The sequence below is a fragment of the Pholcus phalangioides genome, unplaced genomic scaffold (genome assembly GCF_987345545.1).
Source record: "Pholcus phalangioides strain wild (caught in Gottingen) unplaced genomic scaffold, Ppha-v1.0 ptg000021l_1, whole genome shotgun sequence".
NCBI classification, from domain to species: domain Eukaryota; kingdom Metazoa; phylum Arthropoda; class Arachnida; order Araneae; family Pholcidae; genus Pholcus; species Pholcus phalangioides.
The window spans coordinates 12,055,087-12,077,042 of NW_028301614.1; the positions used below are offsets into that span (position 1 = coordinate 12,055,087).

At 36.3% G+C, this 21,956-nt stretch overlaps 1 protein-coding gene and 1 long non-coding RNA gene across 6 annotated transcripts in view; one reads left to right on the forward strand and one right to left on the reverse strand.

The window, feature by feature from the left end:
• On the reverse strand, positions 1–15,414 carry LOC149070628 (ras-related protein Rab-11A-like). The gene is made up of 5 exons (XM_089249041.1): positions 14,992–15,414; positions 6,840–7,035; positions 3,601–3,794; positions 2,751–2,831; positions 1–2,031 (listed from the first exon to the last, which is right to left on the reverse strand). The coding sequence occupies exons 1-5, from the start codon at positions 15,029–15,031 to the stop codon at positions 1,886–1,888; spliced, it is 657 nt and encodes a 218-aa protein (XP_089105167.1). The 5' UTR covers positions 15,032–15,414; the 3' UTR covers positions 1–1,885.
• The window catches only part of LOC149070629 (uncharacterized), a 16,130-nt gene continuing 9,507 nt past the window's right edge, over positions 15,334–21,956 (forward strand). Inside the window, exons 1-2 of one of the 5 annotated variants that reach the window (XR_016195023.1) lie at positions 15,334–15,451; positions 18,684–18,786. This is a non-coding gene — a long non-coding RNA (uncharacterized LOC149070629). Of the gene's footprint in view, positions 15,826–18,683; positions 18,787–21,956 lie in introns of all 5 variants that reach the window. The other 4 variants (XR_016195021.1, XR_016195020.1, XR_016195019.1 and 1 more) reach the window with 4 other exon arrangements.

Genomic DNA, 21,956 nt, shown 5'->3' on the forward strand with positions numbered 1-21,956 from the left:
TGATTTTTCAGCACCTTTTATTATTGCATGCAGCAGGACTACTGTTTAATTACTCTTTAGAAAGTACTTGAAACGTATGAAAAAAAATGGTCTCATTTGCTGATCATATTTTTATTCCTCCCATCATGAAACTTCAAGAACATTTCGTATAAAATTAACATGTAACCCACTTCTCAAACAAAATGTGCAATAATCATCATATCTGAACTAAAGTTTTTAACATGTTACATTTAATGGGGGGGTTGGGGGGGGGACCACTAAAATGTTTAATTGTAACTCAATCTATAAACATATTGGTTTTGATTGTTTTCTACAATTTTTACATCGTATGATTTATTCAGCTATACAACTTTTTAACATCAAGATACAAACTGATATACATGTGGATATTAAACTGTGTACTAATATCACTGATCTCAGTAGCCCAGCTTCGTCATCACTCTTTGATATCTGCCAGCCACATTAAATCAGTCAACAGTTGAAATTACATCATCCGAGTCATAAGAATGGGGGAAAAAATTCAATTCATGTTTAAAATAGTCTTTAACGAGTAATACTCATTTAAATGTGAGGCTAAATGAAGGAAACATATTTTAAAGCCATTGCAAACCGCACAAAATTTACAAATACGTATCGCTTTAACAACTTCATAAATATATAAATCCAAAATTTAAATTCTACAGAATAAAATTCAAACTCTTACACAACTCAAAGAAAGATTTGAACAGACTTCCAGTACAAACAACGATTATATCTTAGAAAGTGTAGATCACGATTTATTGAAAAATGAAATTGGTTTGATAAACTTTAACCATCATCACGCCAATCATCTATTTAACTTTGTTTTAATGAGGTCCATTTTGATAATCTATACCTTCTGAAAAATTTTAATTGTTCAATTTCAGTGAATATAATACTGTGTACATTTGCCAAATCTGTAGTGCCCAAAGCTAATAGCATCATATTTATCAATTACTTATTGATATTAAAATATCAATAAATAATTTTAAGTGCAGAATTAATTGACATTTCTACATTCATCTCATGTATTTGGACTCGTGTTTTTTTAAAAAGAATTTTATTGCATTTTTATCGAGTTTCGAATGTATTATTGAAATTGATGTTAAAATTAGCATTTCACATGTATTTACAGCCAAAAAACTCATAACTGGGAAAATAAGCTACAATGGGATGAAACGTTTTGGCTGTTCCAATAATGCAAAATTTTAGATGGCAGCATCAGACAATCATGTCCCTATTGTACTTAGATATATATTTTCAATACAATAATTCACTGACAAAGAATTTTGAATGTTTATCCAGAATAAAACATTAAATTACACATAGAACCAGCTACTAAAGAGAAAGCTCCACTTCTGAACTTGTAGGCACAGATAATGGAAGTATCAATCACAGAGCACATTTTCTAGTTTAACGGTGGCTGGCACAATATAAAAATACAAGTCCATAATGCTTTATGTCTAAGGCTTTGTATTTTGAGTATTCATAAATGAAACACGTTCAAAGAAATGACATCAGCTTGAGCTTTCAACATTCTTTGAACAAAGCTAAACCCATTTCTTCAAAAATATTCACAAAGAAGTGGAAAAAAAAATAGTATATCAATACAATATAAATCAGTAACAAATAAGAATTAGCATGGAAAATTTTCAGCCAAAAGCCCCAAGTAATGCATTTCATATGAATCAGAATATATTGAGAAAAAAAATTAAATATTTCAATTGGACTGAACATCATAAATAATTAAAATATCTTACTTTTGACAGAAAAATTTAATATGTTTGCATTCACAGGCTTTTGGCCACATTAACAGAAAAAAAAGAAGAAAAATAGTCCAAAAACATGGCATACACATATAGTACATCTATGGCTGACAACAAGGATTTTTTTTCCTCATATCGGGACTATCTGTTGGAGGAAGGCTAACTGGTTTTATGTGGTCACCACCGGGAGACGGGTCATTTTCAGCATCACTCCTTATTTGCTTTTGAGATGTTATGCGATATATTTCTGGAAAAATAAAAAACAAAGAATAAAATACTCTGACATCATGTGTTTTCTGATTTTAAAAAAAGAAAAATGTAAGTTCTTCTGTGAAGAGAGATGTACCAATTTCCAAGTTAGGGTAGGTTATTGTTACATATGTAATCTATCAATTATACATCTTGATTATTTCTCAGCGTGTTCCCATCATCAAAGGATGAGCATAGCAGCGTTCTCAATCGTCCTGAGATGATTTTTTTTAAGTTTTGAAACTGACATATAGATGGCATATACACACACACACTAATTATTTTCTCTATTTTCTAGCTGGTTTGCTTGTACTATGTGGGATGACAAAGAATAAAAAACACGCACGCACGCACACATTAATCAATGAAGGGACTATTTTTGTTTTTGTTGAAGACAGAGAGAGAGGTTTCTATCTCAGTCTATTAAATAGGTTTTCACTTCAGTGATACCTCGGCTAACAAACGTGATTCCGGAACAAATTATCTTCAATAGCCGAGGTATCACTGTGTTTGCAATGTTATGAGTTTGAATGTCATCTCTCACAAAAGACAACTGGGAAAAAAAAATAATTTTTTTAAAGCCGTTTTGAGAGCAGCTTTTACCTGACTATTCCCACAGCCTAGGGGTTATAAGTGACAGAAACACAAGTGAGAGATCACTGTAGTAACATTGATAGTGTATCATACTAGCCTCTGACAATCACAAAATATGCTTACCAGTTAAAACTTGGTGGAAAGCAGCTTCTACATTACTTGTATCAAGAGCAGAGGTTTCTATGAAAGACAGCTTGTGTTTCTCTGTAATACGAAAAATATGAAAAAAAAAAAAAAAATAGTTACATAAAAGTCAAGGGGAAAAAAACAAATACAGATAAGAGGAAGAAGTATTTATGGTTATATTATTTGCCAATCTGTAGATTTTCTAGAAAACTGAACCCTCTTATAGATTCAGATTATTTTTTGATGTTTTAAACTACTACTACTTGATCATACATACACCTTGTATATATTCCTGGATGTAATTTCTAACAAATTGGTATATGCCGAAATGTTTGTTCTGAGTGTAGGTGTGGCCCTAACTTATTATGTTGACAGTTGTTTGTTCCATGATGTTCCAAATTGTAATAGTGCTTTCTACCTAACATCAGCAAAATTCCTCGGAAAATGATTTACATTTTGTATCTTTCTTCACTAAAAATTTATGTATGGAGCAAACAATAGAAATTTAAAAATCTTATAATTTATAACGATGGATGAAAATAAAATTTCAAAGATTTAATACCATATAAGAGAAACAATCAAAACCGAATATTTCAAAAGCTTGTACTCATATCTCAAATTTTCCCTGTAGTTTCTTAGAAAACCATTTTTCTCCTGACGCCCATGCTATTTCAAATTACAGATTCCTTGTGTCAGTGAAATGCAAGGCATTGAAACAGTGTCTAGGATGGGTACTTTTCAATCAAGTTAGTGTGTATGTGTACGTGAAAAAACTTCAATCAATTCATTCAAACTAGTTGATAAACTCAACTTAAGATGCACAAAAGAAAAAAAAAACATACTGTACCTGCAAACGTCCTAGCTTCATCAGTAGGAACTGCACGCAGATGTCGCAGATCACTTTTGTTACCTACTAACATAATAACTATGCTTTGGTCGGCATGATCTTGTAATTCTTTCAACCAACGTTCAACATTCTCATATGTTAAGTGTTTAGCAATATCATACACCAAAAGGGCACCAACAGCACCACGGTAATAACTAAAAAAAGAAGACATAATATCACACAGCAGCCGTTTTATAAAAGTTCACAAAATTTTGTTGTTTGAAACATGCATGAATAAATTCCACATAAACAAAGTTATTTAAAGCCTATAATTTGCAGAATATATACAGCGAAACGGTATTCAATATAATGACAAATCACTTTATACAAAAATATATTTTCAAATCTTATTTTGAATTGCCTATAGTCTGATGCTGAACACCTCTCAATACTACGATACCCTTTATGATAAGATAATTTATTTAATCAGGTAAAACACGGACAGAAAACATACCACATTTACGGTAATAAATACCTTTATAACAATAGGCCTAATTTTTTTAAGTGATTTCAAAACAGCTACAACAATATTTTTTATATTTCTCCCAAAATGGTCTTTAATTAAATTTTAACTTCATTTGTTTTCATTTTTCTGAGAGAGTCATTGGTAATGCTATTTTCTATGTAAGACACAAAAGTGCAATGCGGTGCACCTTTTTACAGGAACACAACACAGTTATCTTCATTTCATTTATTCAAAAATGTTAACATCAACATAAATTTGGTGTCGTGTGATAATATCTCTCAATATAATGACAATTCCTTTATGGTGATGTTTTTTTTTGGTCTGCAGACTATCATATCACAATCTCAGTGTATTAAAAAAAAATTTTGAATTTCTAAATCTAAATTACAGATAGGTGCATATAATCTGCAGGTTTTTTTTCTAGTTAAGGTTGAAGCAATATAAATATTTCAACAATACACATAAAAACACATTTTTTTGAAGAAAAAGATGACCTATAAAAGGGCTTGATAAATTCCAGGTGACCACAATGACTAGGAAATTGATATTGGCACCTATAATTCTAGATGATTGATTACTAAATTGGAGTTCGAGCCTATAAATTTCTTGAAATTATGTAAGAGTGTCTAGTAACATGGGCAGGGGTTACCAAGTCCTGGACAAGTTACTACTACTTAACCGTACACATTCCTGTACAGAATTTCTAACAAATCAGCACATGCCGGAATGTGTATTCTGAGTGTATGTGTGGCCCTAACGTATTTATGTTGTCAAGTTGAGCTTGTTTCATGTTCCTGCTGCCATTTTTCTTCAATTTTCTAAAGCAAAGATGGAAATGTTTGAATTGTCCTGTTACGTCAGTATCATGGGTGTAGATCTACATGCTCTCTATGGATGCTTTTTTAAATGGAAGACTGGCTTGCATTCACGCCTCAAAACTGGAAAACCACAGAAAACCAACTTTAGCCGACCATCACTGTGCCGTCAATAGGGTTTGAGCCTGACTTGGATAAGCTGGAGAAAACCATAATTTTTTACTGTTTTTCTTGAGAAAAACATGCTTGTCTCCTAAGAAATTAGGCTGGGGTGCCTAAATTATTTTTTTGGCATAGCTTTGGCCAATAGATGTGAGTAAAAGAATAAAAACTTTTCACCCTAAAAATAAATGAATAATGATACCTTTGAATAGTTGATCAACTTCACCCAAGAATATTAAGACACCAACGAACAAGGCAAATGGGGGGAAACCCCTATTTGCCTTATTCGTTGGTGTCTTCTTAATAATGATACCTTTCATTCCATCACAAGTAATGAAGATAACTAGATACTATCATGTACAAGTTATAATGATTATAGACCTACACTGTTACGGATAAAAGGCTAGAAATTACAATAGTCAATTCATGCTTATAAACAAATCAATGCTTCTAAAAGTAAATAAAACGAATTAAAAAAAAGTACATATACATCATGCAATCCAATTTCAGTGAAGTTGTTGTGACGGATGGATGTTCGTTAATTAAGCGCCAGGAAAAATAGGCATGTCCCTGAACACAGATGAAAAACTGAACATCATGTTATACATGAATTTAAACAATATAATGCACGATACAAATAATGGAAAGGGAGTGATAAATATGAACAAGATGCAGGGAGTGGAGTTGCTTGCTATGACCATTTAACTACATTATACATGACATTTGGCACAGAGCTAAAGCCTGCTTCTTACAATGCTTTTACAATACTGCTACAAAATTTTAACATATGTAACAGTCTAAGTTCATATTTGAAGTTCAGTTGATATTTTTAAAAATTTATTTGTAGTTTTGTAAATGAATACATGGTGTACAGCAGGGCTTGACAAATTCCAGGTGCCATGTCACTATGGGGGAAAAAAATTGGCACCTAAACTTTTCTAAGTGTAATTAATAGCCCAGACAAAAGAAATACATTTGGTTCCTAAAATATTTGGTTGGCACTTAGATCTTTTTTTTTATTTGTCAAGCACTCCACACAAAAAAATTCAATGAATGTTGTGTGTTTTGAAGATCTCCCATTGGTCTTGATTATTCCTGGTCTGATATGTGTTGAATTACTGATACTGACAGTCTATCACAGGACTGGACGAATGACAGGTTGCCATGGGCAGGGCTGCAACTAGGGGGTGAGCAGGTGAGTCTCATGCCCCGAGCGCTGAACCAGAATGGGGTGCCGAATTCACCCTTTAACTGCTTTAACTGCTTCTTCTACATTACAAGGGGCGCCAAAATGCAGGCTTGCCTCAGATGACAAAGTATCTAGTAGCGGCCCTGACCATGGGGACTAAAAAATTAGTATTGGCATCCAAAATTTTCTTTGTGTAGTTACTAAATTGCAGGTTGAGAGCAGCACAAAATGTTTGAAATTTACAGATATATCTACCAACATAACACAGGGTCACTATGCCTTGAAAGTCAAAAGAAAAATTATTTTGGACCTTTTTCTTCAGATAATTTTTTTTTTGGCACCTAGATTTGTTTTGATTTGTGTAACCCTGGTCTATTGCCTTTCATGAATGTTTTCTCCTACAGCAAATTTCTGCACTAACTTTGTTGCAAATTCAAACACTTTTGAACTGAGGAGAGGAAAAAAGAAAAGATGCCAAAGAAACAAACCAATAAAACATCATGTCCCCTCTCACTGCTTCAGGATTCTAGGTAAGTGGTAGCTTGAAAGAAATTGGGAAAATACTTACGCACTGGTAATTGCTCTGTATCTCTCTTGCCCAGCTGTATCCCAAATCTGAGCCTTGATTGTTTTCCCATCAACAGGAATGCTTCTTGTGGCAAACTCTACACCAATTGTACTTTTACTCTCTAGGCTGAACTCATTTCTGGTAAATCGTGACAGCAAATTCGTCTTTCCGACTCCTGAGTCTCCAATCAGTACCACTGAAAAATATTTCACAGGTTAAATGAGTGTAACAAACATAGCAAAACTTTCAATTAAATAAACCACTGAGTGGTTTTCAGTAAGCAAAGATCAATGTCCTCCACCTTATCTAAGATTATCAAGAAAAAAAAGAAAAGATCAATCAACACAACAAGTGAGCTATACCAGTTTGTGACATATGAGCAGTGGTCATCCTGCATGTCTGGTTCAGAGACTGAAAAAAATATTTTGTATCCTGTCCATGATCTAAAATGTTTAGACTCTAATGTAATGCATAGATTCTAAAATGTTTTAAAAATTACAAGTTGACATTATGAAATACAAACCAGCTCAGCCCTTGAACACAAGGTTCTTCATAAATTTTCCTCATTTATAAAAGGATTATCCTCCAAGTAAATAAGATAAATTACCTTAAAATAACATCAAATCTTGTCAAAATGAAGTTAAAGGTGTCACTGAAAAAATATTGTATCAACCGAGCTCTTAATTAACTGAAAAACTTGATTAGGCCCATAAGCGGAGATAGACTTGGAAGTATGGGGGGGGGGGGGCACGGTCATTATAGCTGGGGGGGGGGACAATCCCCCCCGTATCTCCGCCCATGATTAGGCATATGAAAGAACTCAATAGTTAACAATAGCTAAATTATGTTTGTGTAGTTTATAGCAGCGCCATCCTTACCGGACATGGGACGTAGTGCGAAAATAATCATAGGGGGCCCCCATTCAGAGAAATTGAGAATAATTTTCTTCAATCTTTCCCAGAACTTCCCATAACAAACACATCCAATAACACTATTTTAATTCCCATAGAATAAGCCAAAAATGCACTGTATTTGCCGATTGCCCACTTAGCAGACACAGCTTTCAGACCTATGCAGAGTTATTATATGAACCGTTTTACCAAATGTCCCCATATTTTCCTTTTTTGCAGTCTCGACATTTTTAAAAATTCAGTTTTCCGTACAATATATTTCAATACATAGTGACTTGCAACAACTTTATTTCTTGCCGGTTGACAATTTTTAGCAATTCAAATCATTAAATTGGCAACAATTAGCGATATCCATAGTTTTATGGGCATCTTTTTCTCAGTCACCTCATTGGGCATTTTGCCTGTTCTGGCTTTGTATTTGTATATCCTGTTTCTCTCAACAAGTTTTTGTAATCATTGTTATACTTAAAAAGTTTGTTTTTTTCATTCACAAATTTCATTTTATTTTTATTCTTTGAGTGCGGGGCCTGTGTGATTGCACTAGTCGCATATGGGTCACTCGTGAAAAAGTGTACAAACCATTTCAGAGACTTAAATTATAAAATTTCAGAGTATCCTGGTTGTAATTTTTATTTTTTTTCTGGTTCTACATTCAATTCTGTGTCATGGTATTCCTTAATTTGTTTCAGATAGTATCACAGCAAAACCTCAAAATCTCGCTGTCCCAGCTTGAAAAAAAATGTTAAACAAGGAGACTTGGTGTGAATCTGAATTGTTTTTCAAAAAACTTGGAATAACGCTTTTTATATTTGTGCCATATATGAATAAAACAAATAAGATTTTGAAAAAAAAAATGATGTTCTTATGAAAAACTACTTTTTATTATAACGATTTTATTATTCACTATCGCCTACTCTGTTATGGTCATTTGGGAAATATATCTTTGTACCATAATAAATATGATACTTTTGAACTCATTGAAAGGTTTTCCTTTTAATGCTTGATCAAATTTTTTGGATTTGACTTTTAAAAATGACTTACAATTCATGATATGTCTTCAATACCAGATTTTTCACTGTCGAATGTCCACTCTGCGGCCGGAAATCATGCAAGAACGGGACCAACAACGACTGACGAGAATCATTAAACGTGACAGACGTGCAACCCTTCCACAAATTGCTGCAGATTTCAATGCTGGGCCATCAACAAGTGTCAGCGTGCGAACCATTCAACGAAACATCGATATGGACTTTCGGAGCCGAAGGCCCACTCGTGTACCATTGATGACTGCACGACACAAAGCTTTACTCCTCGCCTGGGCCGGACAACACTGACATTGGACTGTTGAGGACTGGAAACACGTTGCCTGGTCTGAGAGTCTCGGTTCCAATTGCTGCGAGCTGATGGACGTGTGCGGGTATGGAGACAACCTCATGAATCCATGGACCCTACATGTCAACAGGGGACTGTTCAAGCTGGTGGAGGCTCTGTGATGGTATGGGGCGTGTGCAGTTGGCGTGATATGGGACCCCTGATACGTCTAGATACGACTCTGACAGGTATGTAAGCATCCTGTCTGATCACCTGCACCCATTCATATCCATTGTGCATTCCGACGGACTTGGACAATTTCAGCAAGACAATGCGACGCCCCACACGTCCAGAATTGCTACAAAGTGGCTCCAGAAACACTCTTCTGACTTTAGACACTTCCGCTGGCCACCTAAATTCCCAGACATGAACATTATTGAACATATCTGGGATGCCTTGCAACATGCTGTTCAGAAGAGATCTACACCCCCTCTTACTCCTACGGATTTATGGACAGCCCTGCAGGATTCATGGTGTCAATTACCTCCAGCACTACTTCAGACATTAGTCGAGTCCATGCCACGCCGTGTTGCAGCACTTCTGCATGCTCGCGGGGGGGCCCTACACGATATTAGGCAGGCGTACCAGTTTTTTTGGCTCTTCAGTGTATATATACCTTTATTTACACAAACAATTTCTCAACATAATAGCGTGTCAATAGATTGTCTTTTTTCTGCTGTTTTCTCAGACTGAAGCCTGTCAATATTTTCTATATGAATAACAAGTCGCTTTCAGAAGTCTAACATCTCTTACAATGACAACTTTTTAAAAATTTTCCATTGAATGTAAGATTTTGTCTTATTCCATTAATGCATTGGATGGATAGATTTTTCGCTGCTTAAGCAGACTTTTGTTAACACTGAACTCTTTCACTGTCTGTGTTACCATGTGGTAGGAATATAAGAGCTTCCACCAAAACTGGCAAAATTTTGAACTTTGAACTGATTTCAAGGTTATTAGGTTCAAATATGTCTGCCCAATATCTATTATTTGAACTGGTGTCACTGTTTGCAATTCTTCGCATTGTAATGCAATCCATTTATCACCCAGAGTTGATAGTTCAGAGGGGGATACAATGTTAAGCAACATCCCAGCAATAATTTTTCAATTGCAGATAAAGAATAATTCTCTGTAAGAGAGGGAGTGCGAGCAATGAGAAGAGAGGGGTGCAAACATTTCATTCTCTCCAACATGTTTTGGAAAGATAGGACATTTAATAGGTATTTCATAGAAGTTATGTAAAATGAGCATGCTCCTAATACAAACTTCTTTTGACTATCTAGTTCTATGGGAGTTTTATTTCCAACGATCGAGAAATTTTGATAATTTAAATGAGTGAACCAATTCTATGATTTTTCACAAAGGCACGAGCGCAATCGTGGGGAAAACAAAGTGAATTTACGCTGTAAATAACAGGATCCCATGGCATTCTTTCTCAGGGTAGACATTTTCTTGTAGCCCCTTTGAATGAATATTATGTAAAAAATGAGTATTTTTTGTGGGACCCCCATTCTGCTCGGTGGGGGGGGGGGGGCCCTCGGATCGTGCCCCAGTCTAGTTACGGCCTGGTAGACACGCTGTCTTTGAATGCAGGTATATTACTGCAGAATTACCATTATTTTCAGGACATAGGTTCCCGCCCATACACTTTTCCTTGTCTCGTGAACAAAATTTTCATGCTTCCTTTCCCCCTAAATTCTGGATATTTGACATACTACAGTGTGTCAGTGGAACCACTGCGTACCACAAACCAGAATTGGCACAAATGCACAGGGACTTGGCGCACCATGTAACAAGAGAATCATTTCAGCACAGTTTGGTGCAGCTTTTATATACTTGAACTTTGGATTTTATTTCAAAAATATGGAATATACACTTTTTTTGAGAATGATCCATTTACCAAACTTTATGAAAATAAGAAAATATGATAGAACCTACAGCAAGAAAAAAGATGGATTTATGGTTTAATCCAGGGGTTTTCAAACTTTTCCCACCTGCAGCACCCCTTACCCCCTAATCAAAACTTACCTGTGGCCCCGAAGAACAATTTAACAAAAAATCCTTGTCGTTTGGGTGCTCTGAAGCATCCCCAATGAAGGCACACAATTTGAGAACCTCTGCTTTAGTCACCTGTGAGCAATGCTGAGGTTGTTGTTTCTCCCTTTCTAGTCTTGACCACGAATTCTTCAAAATTACTACCCGTGTCTAAAACCAGCTTAGCCCTCCCGTAAATGCATCTCCAAGACAATGATTCTTTGTTGGAGTGACAAAATGCTTCTAGGCAGGAGCGTAGCCAGAAATTTCGTTCGGGGGGGGGGGGCCACTTTCATTTCGGGGTGGGACCAAAGTGACAGAACAATGGATTTGGCCATCTTTTTCCCCTTTTTCGGTCATTTTCTCACATTTCGGGGGGGGGGGGTGGGGGGGACCAGACCCCTAAGTCCCCCCCGCCCCCGGCTACGCCCTTGCTTCTAGGCTCAAGTCATTATGGTGAGAAATTATATAAAAAGTGAGAAATTTTTAAAAAATCTACATTTACCACCCGGCAGTCGAGTGGCTAAGGAGCTAGCCTCTCACTGTACGGTATGGGTTCAAATCTCGGTTCGGGCATAGAAAAAACCATTTTCATTACAGGACATTCGTTACAACGACTCTGATCATTTCATGTAAAACAGACACTATATTCGGAAATCGTATCAGAAGTTTAAAAAAATTATATTGAAAGAGTTCAATATTTGGAAGGGATAAAAAATTATATTCATTTTGACTTAATATTTTTTACAGCCATTGCAATGAAAATGGGAGAGAAAATAGAAACAGGGAGGGAGGCTCCTCTCATTAGAAGAGTCTAGGATAGAGTAATGTGAGCATGTGCAGTGCATTTTGGACATTTTTCTTGCCAAAGAAAAAATGGCAACACATCGCCAAAAGGGATTATACTATACTTGTTGCCTGAATTTAATATGGGAAATTTATATGTTCCGTAAAATACGAGATGATCCAAAGAACCTACACAATAACTTGTCTTTCTGAACATCGTCCCATATTCGTGCCTATCTGTTTCATTCATAGATAAAGATGCTTACCCAGGATGGCTTAAATGATGGTGCAAGGGGTGAGGGCGGCAGCTTAAGGTTTTGTTCAGAAACAAATTTTTAAAATTTGGAATAATAAAGTAGCATACCACTATCACTCTTGACTCGTAACTTGATAGGGAACAGGCAGGGACTAGGGGTCTTAATACCAGAAACAGGAATGGACTCTTATCACCAAACCAAAATGCACACGTGTGCATTTTGGTTTTCCCACTCAGAGGAATGAAATTTGCTGCACTTATAAAAAAATACTTTTTTAAAATACTTATAATAAAAAAAATATTTTTTTACCCATTCATTCCTCTAATTAGCTGCCCTGATTAGCAACCGATTGTCCCCCACTCCAAATACTAGGAATGGGACAAATAGCGATTTGGGCGAACAGCTGAATATAGAATATTTGCTTGACAATGTTTTGGCCAAAAAATTTGGTGGTCGAATATCGATTTACTTAAAATTCATCGAAATTATAAATAAAATTGTTGTTTTTAATTGAAAATGAAATTATTGGTTATTTTAAATATTGCATTTCAATTATGCAATTTATTATTTAAATAACAGTTAAAAACTGTGGTAATTGAAAGATTTTTATTGTCATGATACTGACAATAAAATTTAACGATTGTATACAGTCGAACTTGATTGACTCAAAATCAAAAGTCACAGCAAAGAAATTTGATTTATCCAAAATTTTAATTACCCAATCCATTTATCCTGGACCCCTCATGTAAAAAACATGAGGGGGGGGGGAGATAATTATCGATTATTAAGGTTATATATTTTATATCGCAAGGATTATTTTTACGCCAGGTTGTATTTTTCTTGATATATTTATTCTTATTTTTTGTAACTTCTGCCCTTTTTCTGTCATGCCTTCCGTTTTTAGCATCACAAAGAAATATTTTAGTTTATTATTATTTTAAAGAGTCTGGATACCCCCAAATGACTTACGCCCTGATTGATTTATTATTTCAAAGAGTCAGAGTTTTATCTTTTTCTTAATGAGAATATATATTTATACTTTTATATATATTATTGTTGATTTCCGCTTTAGTTATGTTTTCTAGTGGTGATTTTTTTCCCACCGTCCAGTGTCAGTTACAGCCTTGGCAACTTTTTGTTGGACCATCAAACATATTTGCCAACAAAAAAAAAGTTGCCAAGGGGATCCGGATTATACTGTATCTGTTCCATATTTTTTTAAATTTCTCAGCTGAAAATTGTGATCTGCTTAAATTCAACTAAGGCCGACATTACCGTATAAAGGTTTTTTTAAATAAAACTTAAAAATTCCAACTAGTAAGCACATCGGTTACATTCGGGCAAAAGTAACCAATGGGCTCAATGGTGGTTTTTTTCACGAAAAATCTTTTTTAAACTTTTATAGTGTAATCCCAGCCCAACAAATGGCAAATGAGAGTTAATTAAAATTTAACAAAATGAGCACAGGATGAACATAAAACTACCATTTAAAGCTCCACACCCATTCAATTTACTCCTAGAATAAAAAAAATAGACATTTAAATCAATTTCAATATTAAGTACGTATACACAGGATGAATAAACAGTGATCACTTCTTCCAAGAGCCGAATAATATGGGGAAATTTGTCTGCCCCGTAAAATATGGTTAGTTACAATCCAACGAACTTGCGCGTTAACTTGCTTTTCTGACACATTGTCTTAAATTTGCGCCTGCCTCTGCTCATTTGTAATTGAAGATGTTTGCCCCCACTCCATTCATAGCTACTTTCGCTCCATTTACAGTTGAAGATGTTGGTATTGGATCCTGAGGAGGGAGCGATGATAATGATCACCTCTCCCGAGAGGCAAATGAGAATATTTATTTTATTTTTACAAGACTTCCCGTACACATTCCTATTCTAGAAATTTGACAATTTTAAGTGTTTTTCCCCGAAAATTTACCATCACTCTAGTTTCCGTCCTGGACAGAGTTACGACTGAATACTTTGTCACTTAAAGCAAGCTGGCATTTTTAAACACCCGTGAATGACCCCCACAAGGGTGGGACTGACAGGGCTCTAACCAGGAGGTTCATGGATGATTTTTTTTATAATTTTTTTGCTCTTTCAAGCCATGAATTTACTATACAAGAGCCCACCTAAGATTCCAGCCTAGGAGCTCTGTTGCAGGATGTGGGGACCACGTCCCCCCCGAAAGGAAGAACCAATTAAACAATTAAAGTGTCAGCTTGGTGTCCCATCTAGTCCAGCACCCAGACTGACATGCTTCTTTTTAGTTGCAGCCCTATAGGTGCAGAAATAGAATTGACAGTCGGGGGGAGGGGGCACGATAATGTCAATCTGAATGCACACATATTGTCATCCCACACAAATAACTGATGTTGGGAGAACCCCCCGAACATGGATGTTATATCTTTAGTTTTATTTTTTACACAACAAAATTGAGAATGGAGGGCCTTGAGAGGCAGCTAAATATTTAGGTGGCCTTGGTCAAAAATTTCGAATTTTATCAGAATTTGTCCTACTATATCCAGCATTAGGTTTCAAATGCAATTAACAAATGGATAATTCGAGTTGATTACAATTTAAATCGTTGTATCGAAACGAGCACCGGATGCGCATTGAACTACTATTTTAAAGCTTCAAAGCTCCACACCCATTTCAATTTACTCCTAGGAGAATAAAAAAAGCAATGGACATTTAAACAAATTTCAATGCAAAGTACGCATACACGGAATGAATACGCAGCGAACAATAACAGTTAATGTGGGGTGATAAAAAAAAAACCCTCACCTTTGAATAGGTAATCGTATTCATCGTCTTTGGTGACCATTTTATTACAGTTATGACTTCGGTGCTTTTTATATTACAAGGGAGTAATTTTCGTAGAGATATATCAACAAAAGAAGGAAAGAGAGAAGTTTCCGCCCGTCACCACCCGCACTGATTAACAGCTACACGAACGAACAATCAAAGAATAGGGGGGGAAAAAACGAGGAGCAGCCACCAAACAACTTCTCATATATTATATTCGGTTATTATTATTATTATTACAACTGGCTGATAGACGGACTTTTTAGAGGCGTTCGCTTTTTTTCCGCTTCCTTTTCCCCCACCCTCTGGTTGCCAACCACCGATTTTTGCGTCACCGTTTGTTGCAACGTAGTCTTGATACTTCGCAGCTCTTCCATTTAATAATAATAATTTTCCGTCACTTTCATTTTTTTCCTTATTCGAAATTTTCTATTCGAAGGTATTTTCGCATTTGAAATATTGCCATAATATTTAATAAAATAAATTAGTATTGATTGATTTAATCAGGGGTTTAGCCTCGCTGCCGCAGCGCTGTATAATCGGATTGTGTGGTGTGTATTCAAACATTGCATTTTTATTCAAATCTCGATGTTATTTATACGAAGAAGCAATAACTACGCTATTATGATTCATTTTCTATGTAAACAAAGATATATGGTATACAGTGAAATCTCGATATTGCGATACTCTGTGCACCCAAACAAATATCGAGACACAGCTGTTTAACATTAGATTATAAACATTTCCATCCAAGACTTGAAAAAATATCATTGTAAAGGAATTTATCGTTATATCGAGTATCCTTGTAGCGAGGTTTTATTGTAGTTTATATTTTATTCTATCCCTCCTGTCTTGTATGATATAGTGTTCAAATTCAAGTTGGCATGTAGCTCTAGTGCAATTTTACACCTTAAAAATAACCCCACCGCATAGCTGCTGAAATCTGGGGCTCAAACTATTTAAGCTCCTACTTCTAATAAATTTCAGAGGGACAGAGCCTCCCCAAATGCATATACAATGCAATGCACCCCCGCTCCCTGGTTCATGGCATCCACATATGGGCTGACAAGCAGGGCTTAAGCTACATAAAAAATTACTTTCGCAAAAAAGCGAAAATGGAGAGAAAAGCTTTAGCAAAATACTACATTGCTAATGTTATGATTGATGGTTGGATGTCTACTCGTTCCGTACCTCCTGTACACATTTTTGCAAAAGTGGCTATCACTTTTGCATTTTGCAAAAAATTCAACCTTAGCTTAAACCCTGCTGACAAGGCAACAGCCCTGTGACAATACTTATTTTTTGTTTCGTGCTATAAATCCAGTAAAGAGGAGCCTATTAAAGGTCTCTGTCTAGTGCCTGAGCGGCACAATGGTATGTTGCTCGTCTTCCACTAATGAAGGCTACCGTCAAGGTCCATGGGTTCAAATCAGGGCATAAAACGTGAACGTCAGGAAAAAATTATTTACCTACCTAACCTGGGGTGACCACCGATAGATTGCACCTTCATTTTCCTTTCAACTCCACTTGTTGGAAATTGCCATATGACAATATATGCCTGGAGTTTGCGATAAAAAGTCTAGGGGTTAAGCACGAATCCAGTGAGGTGCCCCTCCCCCATAAAGCAAGACTATATGGGAAAATTTGTGTCCCATAAAATTTGGGATGATTCAATGCTCATACACAATTAGTCGTTTCTCCAACACATCATCCACCTGCCTCTTGTCCATTCCATGCTGAAGATGTCTGCCTCAGCTTCATTTGCAGCTGAAGGTGCCTGCCTCTACTCTATTTGCTGCTATAGATGCCCGTCTTCATTCCATTTACGGCTGAAGATATCTGCTTTGGCTTCATTCGCAGCTGAAGATGCATCTTTCTGTTCCGTTTCCAAGATGTGTGCCTAAGCTCTATTTTGCAGGGGTGCGGTAGCCCAGTCGATAAGATACTCGCCTAAAGTACCAACGGATGTTTAGAGGTGTCGCGAGTTCGATACCCGGTTCATCCTTGTCAAAAAACTTTCCTGACACAGGGGTACAACAAAAAATGGCGACTTGACTGCTGCAAAGTTGCTACCTCAGGGAGTTCCCCCATCGAGGGGTTAATGCACCAATCTCTCGATGAGTATAAATACAAGCCTGCCGTTCGGAATCGGCAGTAAATTGTAGGTCCTGGTCTAATTAGCCCTCGTGTGCAGGAAATGACCATGGTGCGACAAAAATGATCAAATGATCTATTTTGCAGCTTGTAATGTCTGCCTAAGCTCTATTTTGCAGCTTCAAATGTCTGCCTACCAGGTGTACAAGTATGAAATGCAGATTTTTTTTTTTAAAAAACACGTTAAATTCGGAAGAATGATAAAAAGTGCTTTATTCAAAGTATGCTCCATTGCTTGTTATACATTTCCCCCATCTTTCCTGAAATTTGTGAATACCACGCCAGTAAAAATCTTCCCCTTTTGCTGCGAACCATTCATCGAGTTATTTTTTCACATCTTCGTACGAACGAAAGCGTTGCTCAGAAAGTGCCTGACCCATCAATGCAAACAAGTGGTAATCGGAAGGAGCCAAGTCTGGTGAGTAAGCCGCATAGGGTAGAACTTCCAGCTGAGTGCTTCCAACGTGCCGCGAACCGCTTTTGCTGTATGTGTCATTTCACGTTGTCATGGGGCATTGCGATTGAAAACAGCTTGTTGACTAACGCCCCATTGCTCTGCGAGTTGTTTTTGTTTTTGTGTCTGTGTAGTATCATCTTCGTCCAACAATGCTTCCACATCATCTTTTTTTTTTTGGCGGTTTTCCATGTTCCTTGTCTGCAACATCAAAGTCGCCACTTTTGAAACACCAAAACCATTATTCACACGTATCTTGTGATGGAGCATGTTCACCATAAGCTTCTCAAAGTAATCGGCATGATTCAGCAGCAGTTTTCTTCAAATGAAAACAAAAAAAATTAATGCTGTCCGCGAATGCTCTTTGTTCAGTATAACTTTCGACATATTGAACACAACAATACAACACTATGCACACACTTTTCCAATTTATCACTCGTGCGCATCTGACACTTGTTGATGACACAACAAAATGGCGCGGTGTCAAATCTTTATAGCACAAACTGCATTGGTGCACCATCTGTTTTTTGAAATCCGCATTTCATACTTGTACACCTGGTAAGCTCTATCTTGCAGCCGAAGATATCTACTTCTGCTCCATTCATAGCTGAAGATGCCTGTCTTCACTAAGGCGTGGATGCATAGAGAGGCTTTGGGATGACCATCCCTCCTAAGAACCAAATAATATGGCAAAATTGTTTGTCTTGTAAAATATGGGACAATCAAACAAACTTGCCCCTCCCCCATCACATCGTCTTAGATCTGTGTCTGTAAGGGCCCTGCTTCAGGATGTGGGAGGGAGCATGCCTTCCTGGGCTATGATTCTGTAGGCAGGGTGATAGCCAAATTGATGGTTTTTATTTTGCTGCCAATAATTTACCTTGGCGCTTCTAAAATTTTTCCGATTGGCGACCAGAGTGTATCTCAAGCCAACGTGCTATCCTTATTTTTTTTCACCATTTTTAATTATTTTTTTGTGATCAGCATCTTCGTATTCTTGAGTTATTGTGCTCATTACTTAAATATGCATCCTTCGTTCATTAATTTTTCCACTTTTTCTTAGGTGGACAATTTCCAATCTGATGAGAGAATGCTTCAAAACAAAAGTCACTCTCACACAAGTGGAAGAAAGCTTGGTTTCTTGCCCAAAATGTGCTGCTAAAATGGTATCAGACTCAAAGAATTTGGTTGGCATTGATTGATTTTTTGTGTTATATTTTTGCATTTCTGGTTATTGTAGGCTAAGATTCCATAAGTAGGGTCGCTTGAAATTTGGTGATTAATTTTTTTGTGATCAACTGATTACCTTGACACTTTGGCTCTTTCAGACTTTTCCAGTGGCAACAATGATGTTTTCTAAGCCAGCATGCTATCATTTTCTATTTTGGGACTATTTTCATTTCTAAATGTCATCAGCATCTTAAGGCTGCTACACCCTATAGTCTGCAGATTGTAGTGTGTGTGACAGCCTTTAGGTCTCATTATTGTGTTCGTTATCATTGAAATTAATTAAGTAATAGGTCAAAGCCTCTTTTGTCAATGTTCACCACAATGGCTTTGCTTGGGAATTTTTAAAAGTTTTTCATAGATAAGGAAGTTTCTTGCCCGAGACGTGTTGCTTTTCGAACAGCGACCACACTAAGAAACTATTGGTGTTGGGCTGCCGGAATAGGAACACAAAATTCAAATTTAATGGGTGGGTGAATCCCATTGCCAATGCTTTCTTTCTTCTTTGGCTCCAGAATTCCTCCTTGTGATGTTCTGGCTTGCCATAAAAGAATTGCCAAATTTAATTTTTGTTGGCCATCTTGATTTTCACAATGTTAAAGAGTGGCAAGCAAAAAATTCTGGGTCGCCAATGTAAAAAAACCTTTGTGAATTTGAAAATGACTTAATTTGGCACAACCCTGCTTACAAAATCTTAGCCACATTGTATTTATTTTGTGGGTATTTGAATGCTATGGAAATTTTTTTGGCAGGCATATTTCAATTTCTACAACTTTGAATATGTTTGGTGAACAAAAAAATGTTTATTCACCAAGGGGGCCAAAAACTTGGTGCAATCAGAAATTGTCAATTTGGCAACAACTTCCCTCATGGAATCTTAGCCTTCCCTTCTAACAAAACGTGATTGAAGAACATTAAGTTCTATACTTTCTTTAAGGATTTAACGGGGAAAAAAAAGAGTAAAAAAAGGCTAATTTGCCATTTTTACGATAATTTTTTACTCACTCTCAAAAACACTGAAATATATTTTTTGCAAGGAAAAGGGCTCATTGTGAAAGGTAAATTTACAGATGAGAAGAATTAGATAAGATAACAAAGAAATTCGTGACAATTCGTATTTCAAAACTAGGTGAAAATTCATTATAGGCATACTTTGCTGAAATCTGTGTTCGTTATAAGCAATCAAAATAACAAAGATGCAATAGGAAATTCAAGGGACAGGGAAAACTTTGTTATATATGGAAAAGTAAGATTTGTGTTCATTATAAGCTGCTCTGACTGTATACCTACCAAAGTAGTGTTGTTCTTTCTATATTTCAGCAAGTATTGAATGAAGAAAGAAAAATCATGACTGTCTCAAACTTCTGTTAGCTTTCAGACAAGATTCAGTTATTTGCATCACTGCATTTTTGGCCACATTAGTGTTTTTATTTTATAATTAGTCTATCATTGAGGATGCTCTCAATTAGCCAAAGTGAGCATTTCTATATTAGTGCAACTTTGAGATGCCATGATTTGATGAAATATTTACTGCATATGGCAATGAAATTACCCATAACATTACCAGTCAAATTGGCAGATGGCAGTCTTCTAGGTCATCATCATCATCATCAATCATTTTCAATCTACTGTTGGATGAAGGTTTCCTCTAAATTTTTCCATTCTGCTCTGTCTGATGCTTTAGCCATCCAGTTGACTCTTGCCACTTTCCTGATCTCGTCAATCCATCCTGCGTGGGGTTGCCTTCTCAGACATTTAACACCACGGGGGTACCAATCTAGAATACTTGTAATCCATCTGTTGTCCTGTCTTCTTGCAATATGTCCAGCCCATTTCGATTTCAAACGTTTAATTCTTTCCATGATATCATATACCTTTGTGTGGTTCCTTATTCTAGTGATTCATTTTCTGTCTCTCCTTGTGATGCCTAGCATATATCTTTCCTTGCTCCTTTGTGTTGTCTGTAGCCTTTGTATTGTCTTGCTTGTGTGTCCATGTTTCAGCTCCATAAGTCATAACCACTGTGTGCTACCAGCACACACTGGTTAAAAACTTTTCTTTTCAGGCATAATGGCATGAATCAGAATTACACAATTTTTGCAGAAGTGCTCTATCCAATCCTGATCCTTCCATCGTGATTTCTTGTCTCAGGTATATACATAACTTTCTATTTCTTTTATCTGTGTTGTTAAGCGAGATTGTCCTCTTCAACGCAAAGGGGTTGAACATAACTTTAGTCTTTTGCAGATTTATTTTCAAGCCCACCTGAATACTTGCCTTCGCCAATTCTTATATCATTCCTTCTAGTTTGTCTGGATTACTGCTGATAACAACAATGTCATCTGCAAAAAACAAATGATTGAGAAATTCTTCATTTATTTTAATTCCTTTTTGATTCCAATCCAGTTTTCTGAATACTTCTAAAGCGGTAAAGCGTTTTGGTGAGATAGTATCACCCTGTCTGACTCCTTTTCAAAGTTTAATCTTTGCTTTACCTTTGTCGAAACGAATCGTTGCAGTTGCTTTGTCATATATTTTCTTGATGATATTGATGTAAGTCTTCTCTACCCCGATTATATCTAGAGCTTTAACAACAGCAGATGTGAAGACAGAGTCAAACACTTTCTCAAAATCAATGAAGGCATTTCTTTTTGTCATTTACATCTCCATAAGCTACTTGGCTTTGAGTCCACTCTCACCGCTCAAAATGTGGTGCTTTGAGAGGACTAGTTGACGGATAATTTTCCATATGAACCATGAAACCAGTTTTTTGAATTCTTCTTAAACCCTTAATTGGCAATATATTCAAATTAGAGGCACGAGAAATTCTACAAGCAAACATCACATGGGTGAATACCATTCCTTTTAGCAACCTCTCATCATGGAAGTTGTATAACGAGGTCTTCTAGAATGTGATTTTGGATGGTAAGGCATCTTTCTGGCTAAAATGTGATAAATTATGCTTTTGCAATGATTTAAAGCCTTTGAAAAATATTCAATAGGCGGCTTACTTTGCAACTTCAACCTGAAAATTTTGTTAATCTTGTCTACAGAAATCTACATGGCTTTTGACATCTAGCAAACAAAAGATTCTCTTGCACCTTGTTCC

Bases quoted from the DNA above. Each gene is read 5' to 3' on its own strand.
- LOC149070628 (XM_089249041.1), bottom strand. From the start codon at position 15,031: ATGGTCACCAAAGACGATGAATACGATTACCTATTCAAAG. The intron at 7,036-14,991 runs GTGAGGGTTTTT...AATATTTTTCAG, and splicing joins ATACGATTACCTATTCAAAG to TGGTACTGATTGGAGACTCA. The intron at 2,832-3,600 runs GTACAGTATGTT...TTCGTATTACAG, and splicing joins TGAAGCTAGGACGTTTGCAG to AGAAACACAAGCTGTCTTTC.